At 38.7% G+C, this 9855-nt stretch overlaps 1 protein-coding gene across 1 annotated transcript; it reads left to right on the forward strand.

Annotated features, from left to right (window-relative positions):
* Nucleotides 1-5240: 5240 nt before the first annotated feature.
* Nucleotides 5241-7112, forward strand: LOC104940145 (meprin A subunit beta-like; the record flags this gene model as incomplete). Its single annotated transcript, XM_027277203.1, has 8 exons — nucleotides 5241-5363; nucleotides 5478-5565; nucleotides 5848-5866; nucleotides 5976-6014; nucleotides 6105-6130; nucleotides 6215-6299; nucleotides 6707-6824; nucleotides 6934-7112. Coding segments are annotated over exons 1-8 (571 nt in total), but the record flags the coding sequence as incomplete, so codon positions are not given.
* Between the last annotated feature and the right edge of the window lie 2743 nt (nucleotides 7113-9855).

The raw sequence follows: 9855 nt of genomic DNA on the forward strand, positions 1-9855 counted from the left end.
AAATTATTCAAACAACTATCATATATAGATATATAATATTATATAAATATATAATTAGTAAGCCACTACAAGAACCTTGCTTTATGCCAAATGCATTTATTGCACTCAGGTATTTAAATCACAGCCATGTACAAGAAATGGGCAGCTCGCCGATACTAGAAAGGAAGAACGAACCGTCATGACTGCAGTAACTAGTATGAATAAAAAAAAACAAACGACACAAAATCAAACTGAAGAGACTTATTCACCCACAACAGGCATATCAGCATGATGAGCATTTGGGATGAACAGATGGCTCAGAGTTCTTCTTTTTCACTCAGTCCCATTAGTTGTAAGACTGTCCAGACAATAGAAACTATAAACAATAAACAAATTAAATAATTCAGAGTGTATTTATGGCCTTATGACTATAAGTCCAATGTCCATTCACTGTATTCTTAGTTTTGGTCCCCACTAAGAAATCTCTTCAGCAGCTAAATGCTCCGATGTGCCTGACAACTTGTAGTGTTGTGTGTGTGTGTGTGTGTGTGTGTGTGTGTGTGTGTGTTGTGTGTGTGTATGTAGTATTATGTTCACATGTAATGCTCTTTATTCAGAAACCCTCATGTCACATTTACATTTCAGGATCTGGTTATTATAGACACAGATTAAATTTTAAATACATTTCAATATTTATCATCACAGTAACAGTGTTACACACCTTAGTAGCTGTAAAACATCAGCATTAGAAAAAATACATACGTTGGTTTGGTGCTTACATAAGGAGTAAAAATTTATAATCATCACTTTAAAAGTTACATACGTTGTTTTTGGTGCCTGTTTGTTTCCCAGATATTATTAGTGTGTGTGGAATGGGTGTATAAGAAGTACATTAACTTAAAGAAACTTTGTAGAAAGGCGCTTTATGAAGTTCAGTCCATTTCCTTGTATTAGTTTACCGGGCAGACCTGCCATTTCCAATCTGGAGCCCGTTAACGTATTGCGACCAACGACCAACCCTCACATGCGGCGTCTATGTATAATGCTATGCACTAGCTCACCACCAGAGCCAGTCCTGATTGACTGGAGATGACATGTTTACAGACAGATATTAACCAGAGGTCCTGTCTGATCAATAAGGGAAAACATGATGATTTGCACACAGGATTATTTAATATACATAATATTTTCATGAGGCAGGGGCATTGAGGCTTCCCTTTTTATTTAGCTTCAGATTTGTCACGTACACTTATGTTATAATGCAAGATTTCAGCAATGAAGAACAATCGGGCTACATTCATGATCTTGAGACACTGTGCTGCTGCCAGAAGAGCCACAGAATTAATCTGTTTTGTCAGGTGTTCTCACAAAACTTGACAAACCACATAATCATCAAGCTAAGCATTGTTTTCACATATTTTGGATCTCATGGCTCAAAGACAGATCATGCCGTTTTGCCCTCATGAAACTACAATGACTCATGTGACTACTGGCATGCAAAGACAACAGAAAGTAATAAATCTGTAAAAATAGATACATGAAAGTGCCAACTGAGGTCATGCCACCCAAATATTGTGTGTAACCAAATGTTTAAATACTTACTGCTGAGGAAAATCAGAAAATACCCTTGAATAACCAATTTTCCCTTTAAACTCTGAGATGTGACTATTCTTAGCCTATTTCCAGCTCAGGAACTTTTCTTTTTGATTTGATATACCAAATTCAATTAAGAGTCCTTAATCCTATTTTCCTCATTTACCTCTACAGACTCGACCATTGCATTTAAGATGCACTGCAGCTTTTCTAATGGGGGCATGTGCCAGATGAATCGCTGCTCACAGAATGGCACTGGCTGGCAAATGGTTACGATTGTTTCTGGAGGTCCAAACTCTGATCACACCAATCTACCCGGGGGCAGTGGTGTTCATAGTGGTAAGATTTGAACATTTCAGAATTTAATTTATTTTTGCTGTTGTTGTTTATTGGGGTGCTGTCCATGGTCATGAACCTGCTGATTTGAATTACAATAGTTCCTGTCCCTGATATTTAACAAAACACCTAAATAACAAGAAAAAACAAAAAAGAATGACGTATCTTCATGTTTAGGCACATTTTTATCAAACCACAAATTACTTTATTATGTAAATCTTGTTAATGTATTATTAACTTAAATTATACTGTATGTACTGTACTTTATATGTAGATATTGCATTTGAAGGTCCATCATAGCACATACCATAACATTTTAGGTCAAGATGCAGGTTACTTCATGCATGCTCCAATATAGCTACCTGTTTACAGAAAGCAACATTAAAAGCAAATAACCAAAGAGGAAATACTGTTACATTTCATCATGGTGATACTTCTTTGCTTGGACATTTGCTGCTGGATGTTGGGGTTCTGGTCCACCATTTGGAAGGTCACCTGCCTATTTACACAAGGCCACTCCAGCTGGTCATCATATTTACCAGACAACAGTTGCACAAACAGTCCAAAAAAATGACTTGTACAGAATAATCCCAATCCTGTAAGCATAGCCCCCTCTGGAGACCTGCTATATACATGTGTATACATTTCTCAGGTTTTCTAGCTCTTCTTTTTTCTCTCTCTTATTCTTCCATCAGTCCCTGGTATTTGTCCAGCTTTTCATGTTCTGCCTTTGTGATGTTCACTTTGTATTGCGTTCCACATGTAGCACCACTGCTGTATTCTGATCCATATCCATTAGCACAGGTAACAAACCTCAATGTTTTCTTGGCACTGATATAAATGTTCCAACTAACTTATTTATTTTCATTGCAGTCATTTTTTTTTCCTTTACTGTTGTACTTGTATTTGTTATTAGCAGTTTATTTTGTCATAAGTAGTATCAATGAACAATATACACAAAAAAAGTTCTCTGTCACTATGACAGGTCATTTGGTCATTTAGAGTTCCCAGAAGCCAGTTATGAGATCAAGATCTGAGAAGGAAATAAATGTTTTTGGCGAGATTATTATTGGCAGATTGTCACATTCTAGACTCCAATTGTACTGTTTACAGCATGCATGCATCCATGCGTGTGTGTTGACGTGCCTGCGTGCATGCGCGTGACCATCAGCACTAAAGTGTAGCTGCTTAGCTAGCATATAGTTTTACTGAAGGATGGCTCCAATGTATTGGATTGAAAGAATCAGGGCCGGCCGAAAGAATTTAGTGGCCCTGAGCAAGATTTCGTTTGTGGCTCCAAAAAACACTCCTAGTACGGTCAACAAATCACCACTAATAACCGAATGAACACAAACACATAATAGGGATGGACAAATCATTCAACATCAAGTCTCTTGTTGTATTTGAGGGTTGGAGAAAACAAAATAAACTGTTCAAAGATTATAAAGGATCATTTTATCCAGAAAACAAAGAAACTATTTGTTATGAAACGAGACAAGATTACACAGGCACTTCATCTTCTGACATGTTTACAGACAGATATTAACCAGAGGTCCTGTCTGATCAATAAGGGAAAACATGATGATTTGCACACAGGATTATTTAATATACATAATATTTTCATGAGGCAGGGGCATTGAGGCTTCCCTTTTTATTTAGCTTCAGATTTGTCACGTACACTTATGTTATAATGCAAGATTTCAGCAATGAAGAACAATCGGGCTACATTCATGATCTTGAGACACTGTGCTGCTGCCAGAAGAGCCACAGAATTAATCTGTTTTGTCAGGTGTTCTCACAAAACTTGACAAACCACATAATCATCAAGCTAAGCATTGTTTTCACATCTTTTCCCATGGCTCAAAGACAGATCATGCCGTTTTGCCCTCATGAAACTACAATGACTCATGTGACTACTGGCATGCGAAGACAACAGAAAGTAATAAATCTGTAAAAATAGATACATGAAAGTGCCAACTGAGGTCATGCCACCCAAATATTGTGTGTAACCAAATGTTTAAATACTTACTGCTGAGAGGAAAATCAGAAAAAACCCTTGTTGTGTGCATGTATTGGCTCCTTGCTGCAAGTAAAGCTTAATGAAAAGACTCCAGTGACTCTGTCATCCTTTGGTAAAGATTTCTCTAACAATATATGACTTAGGAGCAACGTAGTGCAATCTCATTGCCTCATTCCCTCCTTTCTACCCTGAAGGTGAAGCTGCAGTGGCTGCAAAATGTGCAAAAAATGCAAAAGGCCCTACTCAGAGCCAGTGTTTAGTTTGTTCTAAACTACTGTGGAAACATGGTGGTTCAATATGGCGAACTCCATGTATCTGGATGTCCACAGATATAAAGGTTTGCTGCGTGTGTAACTGCTGAGCCAAACTTTAAGCAACTGTGAGCTGCACAGTGTACTGACACGCAAGCTTTGATTTGTCATGGCCACTGCAAAGTCTATTTCCAACTTCTCTTGCTTCTCCTTATAAAAGAGATATGGTTTATTTTGTTATGTTCCTAAGATTTCCAACTTAGCATGGATTTTTTAAGTCAACCCTTAGTCGCTATAAAGCAGTTCCCATAATGAATACCCGTGGCGTGGTGTTACATAGCGTGACTTATGTGGTGAAAAGCTTTTTATGGCTTCCCTGCACTGGCATCACACCTGCATCTCGCAGTACTTGCCACACCTAGGGTGTGATTGAATAGTCAGTTTTGCGTGGGAACATTCCTAACTGAGTCAAATGACACAGAAGTTTTGGCGTATCTGCCATAATAAGAGCTGTTTGAATTCTCAAACTGTTAAGGAAAGGAGCTTCAATGCTTCCTTTATTGTCTTCTTTAGCATAGGATACACCGGACCATCCTTTACAAAAGGAAAGAAGGTAATGCCGTCCCACAATTCCTTGCGGCAGTGATAATAAATCAACGCACCGTTGAGTCATTCACAACCAGACATAAGAAAGAAAACATGAATAATAATAATGATTTCACCGGGTTGTCCATGTTTATATTTCCTGCATGAAACAATGTGCTCAGAGTGCACAAGGAGTATCAAGTAAGTATCTCAGATGCACGTTTTGTAGTCCATCTTCTGGACTTTGTAGTTTTACCACAGATCACGTCAATAACAATGACCGTCGCATGATGACATAGTCTAGTGATTCTTTGTTGTGGTTTTATATTGTCATTAGCTATTAATTACTGATTTATTTGTTTAAAACCACTTTTGTTCACTGTTATAAAAGCTAATGCACAACTAATGAAATAATAACTTCTGGTGAAAAACAAAGACAGAGGGATCAAGTATCATTGCTGGCTCGTCTTCACTGCAGCCAACAATGAATCAAAGAATGCGTGCGTGACAGCTTTTCTCTTTTTCCTTCCCGCTCAAAAAAACAAGATAGTTCCTCATACAATTCACGAGCGGACAGTCAGCATGACAGAAGAAAGTAGGTATTAACTCTTATCTATCTAAATGTATCGTAGCTTTATTGCATTTCAGTAACAGCATATCTACAGTTGAAATTTTTAATGCTTCTTCATATATTTTTGTTGTATGATTTAAAGGTTTGGTCCGAGACATTCAGCAAAGATGAGGGGCCTCATCTTCCTCGTTGTGAACTTGGCAATTATATCATCATTCTCAGTAAAATCAGTAAGAGTTGATTTAATGTTGATTTTTCTGTGAAATTAATATCTATTTTATACTATACTCAGAATGAACTAACATAGAATGTTTAACTACCAACAATTTAATTGGTGAATAGAAAATCTGAAATCATCATGAGCACAGAAAGCAATTAAAATCAATAACTAGTAGAAGTAGTAAAATAGTAGAATACAATCACATTATTTCTTATATTATGTTGTATTATGTAGCTGAGAATTACATCATTACATAGGTTGATATGATCAAATATGATGTTTGTGTCTACAGAATGAACCAATAATAGTGGGTAAGTTGTATCATCTAATATTCATCATTTCATTTCATAAAATTAATTATTAACTATTTTTAATTAATCAATGTTACATCATAAGGCAACATTTCATCTGTCTTTGTAGATGTTGGTGAAGACAAGGACATTACAGAAATAAACAAGGGTAAAGTTAAACATCATTATACAATTAAATGGACCTTGTGGTGAGATTATTTTGTGTATTTTAAAATACACTTTTTATGCTTTATTTTAGATTTGGGGCATGATGATATTCTAGAGGTGAGTTTAGCCATTTTTAAATTTAAATTATTAAAATGATAAAATGTTGTGTTGCTTAATTTTGTGTCATCCAATGCATTTTAGCCACCACGAAGACGAAGGAGTGCTGTTAACACTGAGAGCCGTCTTTGGTCGGATGGAGTTCCATATGTTTTGGACAAGAGCCTTGGTAAATCTAAATTCTTCCTGCATAATAACTCAGAATATTTGTTGTTGTTTGTGAGGACCATGCCTATGAAATGTTTACACTGTTTAGGAAACTTACTGAAATATGTTGCAATGTTACATTTCAACCAGCATCAATCAGAGGAGGCTAGTGCCACATGTCCAGCGAAATCAGCAGCACTTTGGAGTGAAGCAAAGTTATTTGGCTGAATGTCTGATATCTTAGGTCAACATAGTTTCACACAATCCAGGTGTGCAAGACATTCCCTCCACCTGAGTATCTAGAAGGAATTGTGAGAGCAGTGCCTCAGAATAATGTACACAAAAAGAAAATATCTCATCTATTAGTTACATTTAAATTGTCATTTCTTTGTTCTTTCCCTATAACACAATTTTCATTAACAACGGAAGAGATGAATGCTAAAGGAATCATCCTGAGAGCCTTTGAGCAGTTCGGGCTGAAGTCATGCATTGCTTTCAGACCAAGGGATTCTGAGACGTATTACATTTCTGTCCAAAAATCTGGCGGGTATGTATGTATGTTTTGATGAATGTAGAACATGAGAAATTTAGCATGGTCAGGTCAGTAATGTATATGTGTGACTGTTACTGATTAACTTTTTTTATTTTCATTTTAGATGTTTTTCATATGTTGGTAAAGTAATACCCAATGGACAGCCACTCTCCATCGGGAGATTCTGTGATGAGATTTCCACCGTTGAACATGAGTTCCTCCATGCTCTTGGCTTCAACCATGAACAGTCCAGATATGACAGAGATAATTTTGTGACCATTGCATTCGAGAACATCATAGAAGGTTTCGTTAAGACTTGCATTATAATATTCCTGTTCTTTACAAAATGGGAAGAGGGAAGCAAGGATCGTGGAGTATAAAAGGAAAGAAGAGAATGAAAAATAGGGGGGAAAGGTAGAAAAAGGGAAGGGGGAGGAGAAGGATGGAGAAGAGGAAGGGGAGGTCAGGTCGTAGGAAAAAGGAAAGAGAGAAAAGAATCCGAAGTACTAAGTATTCATTAACTCAGTAATGGGTTTAGTAAAAAGCAGAGGAGGAAAAGAGAGGGAAGAAAGGATATCAGGGAGCAGTAGGAAACAGAGGGGATGACCCCAAGAACAAGAAAAAAGGCATAAGATGGAAGAAACGAAAAAGGTGAGAGCGGAAGGGAAGAAAGAGGGAACGCGTAGAAAAAGGGGAAAAGGGAGAGGAGGAAGAGAGGAAGAAGATAGGGGTGGGGGCAGGGGGAAGGGGAGGGAAGGGGGGGAGAGGTGAAGGAGGGGGAAAAAAGTGCAAAAGGGAGCATGAGGAAACACCAAACGGGCCCGACGACGAAGGCGAGGCAGGTATGATGGCAAAAATGCAGTAGCCTAAGGAAGGGCACAGGAGCACCAAAGAGCCACAAAAGGCCAGGAGGTTTTGGTCAAAAAAAGGAAAGATCCCAGTGAGGGTGTGGAGATGAAGAACCCGGCGCTACAAATGCTAAGTGATGATGCCAGTTTGGGAATGCTGGGGTTTGGTGGTTCCATTGATTATAAAAGTGTCAATAGGTGTGAAACAATGGAATTGTCCACATCAACGGTCCAATAATTTCCCTTGAAAAATCGGAGCGTGACTATTGCCTAGTTTCCCAGCTCAGGAACTTTTCTTCGATTTGTATCGCAAATTCAATTAGAGTCCGTAGTCCATTTTCGCGCCGCAGTTACCTCTAACGACAGACATAGCCAGTTGCTTTAAGTGCACTCAGCTTTTCTAATGGGGGCATGTGCCAGAGGAATCCTGCTCACAGAATGGCACTGGCGGGCCAAATGGTTTGAGGTGTTTTCTGGAGGTTACCAAAATCTGATCACAACACCAAATCTATCTAACCCTAAAACCCGGGGCAGTGGTGATCATAGTGGTTAAAGATTTCAACATTTTCAGAATTTTATTTTAGTTTTCCTGTTGTTGTGTATTGGGGTGCTGTCCCATGGTCATGAACTGCTGATTTGGAATGTCAATAGTTTCCTGCTCCTGAGATTTAACAAACACCTAAATACAAGAAAAAACAGAAAAGAAATGAAACGTACTCCAGTTGAAGGCACATTTTTTATCAAAACACAAATTACGTTTATTATGTAATTTGCTAAGATGATACTATTATAAGTATGTACGGTACTTATATGTAGAGATGGATTTTTGAAGCCCCATAACACATAACCATTACATTCTAAAAGGGAGGTCAAGATCAGGTTACTGCATGCATTGCGAGTACAGCATCAGGTCAGAAGGAGACCGGCCGGGCTGGAACCAAGGGGATGAGTCCTACTATGAAGTGTCATAAACCAGTGTCCCAATTCTACTATTACCACACGGGCATGAGCAGATGAACTTAACATCTGGATCAGAGGAGGTCAGATGAGCAGGGGATGTCAAAGGGCCTGCTACCTCATGGAGATCACTGGTAAGCGGTTTGTTTATAGGGTATTTATCCTGCTCTAAATAGTTAATGTGTACGTAATGTAATTGGTTTCACAAAAGCTTCCTTCAGGTTCACCTAAATCTTACTGGCAACTCCAGCATGTTCCCGAATGCCACCAAGAACTTCCAGGTGGTGTTTGAGTTCGGGCTAAGGGCAGGCACTTCGTCGGGTGGAAATTCTCAAGCGATGACATGGAACATTTGTCGGAAACACATGGTGTGTGCGCGCGATACATACAGGCATGCAGATTAACAATTTGCCAACCTTATTAGAGAAACACTAGTTGATTTTAGAACAACCATATACAGCTCACGGCAGTACTCCAGAGGGGGGCGATGCTTACAGGATGGATTATTCTGTACAGGTCATTTTGTGGAGGTTTTGTGGCAAAACTTGTTGCTGGTAAATATGACGACCAGCTGGAGTGGCCTTGCGAAATAGGCAAGGTGACCTTCAAATGGGTGGACCAGAACCCCATATCCAGCAGCAATGTCCAGCAAAGAAGTAGCACCAATACTGAAACAATTAGCTGATGGTAAGTTTTAAAACAACAGGAACAAATGTAACAGTATTTTCATCTCTTATTTGCTTTTAATTTGGCTTTCTGTAAAAAGTTAGCTATAGTGGGGACAATCCTCGGAAGTTTGGAATCATTTGTGGAGAAAACGAGACCATCTTTGCTGGACCACGGTTTGGCAGACAACAGTTTTGGCATCTTTGGAAGACCTAAACGTAGGAGTACTCAAGGGGGAAGTGCCGCTTTCGTCTTCAGCTTCCAAGGCAGGCTGATGTTTTTTACTGCTAAACTTGATTGTAACGTTCTACTTGGAATAAATAAAAATTTTTGTGGTGTTTTGTTGTACAACACAACGAAACTTTAGTGGTTTTGCTAGATATCACACCTCTAGTTAAGGGAAGTACGACTCTCTTACTTCTAAACTCGTACTCTCCCAATGCTCTACCACCATGAAATGTCCTGAAGCTGAAGTGGGACCACCGGCCATGGATGTTAAAACACCACAGCAAGAAACAACCCAACCAAAAAAAACCACAAAAAACAACCACTCCCCCCCAACCAGGAAGGGGATC

This window comes from Larimichthys crocea, unplaced genomic scaffold, assembly GCF_000972845.2.
Source record: "Larimichthys crocea isolate SSNF unplaced genomic scaffold, L_crocea_2.0 scaffold91, whole genome shotgun sequence".
In the NCBI taxonomy this organism is placed as follows: domain Eukaryota; kingdom Metazoa; phylum Chordata; class Actinopteri; family Sciaenidae; genus Larimichthys; species Larimichthys crocea.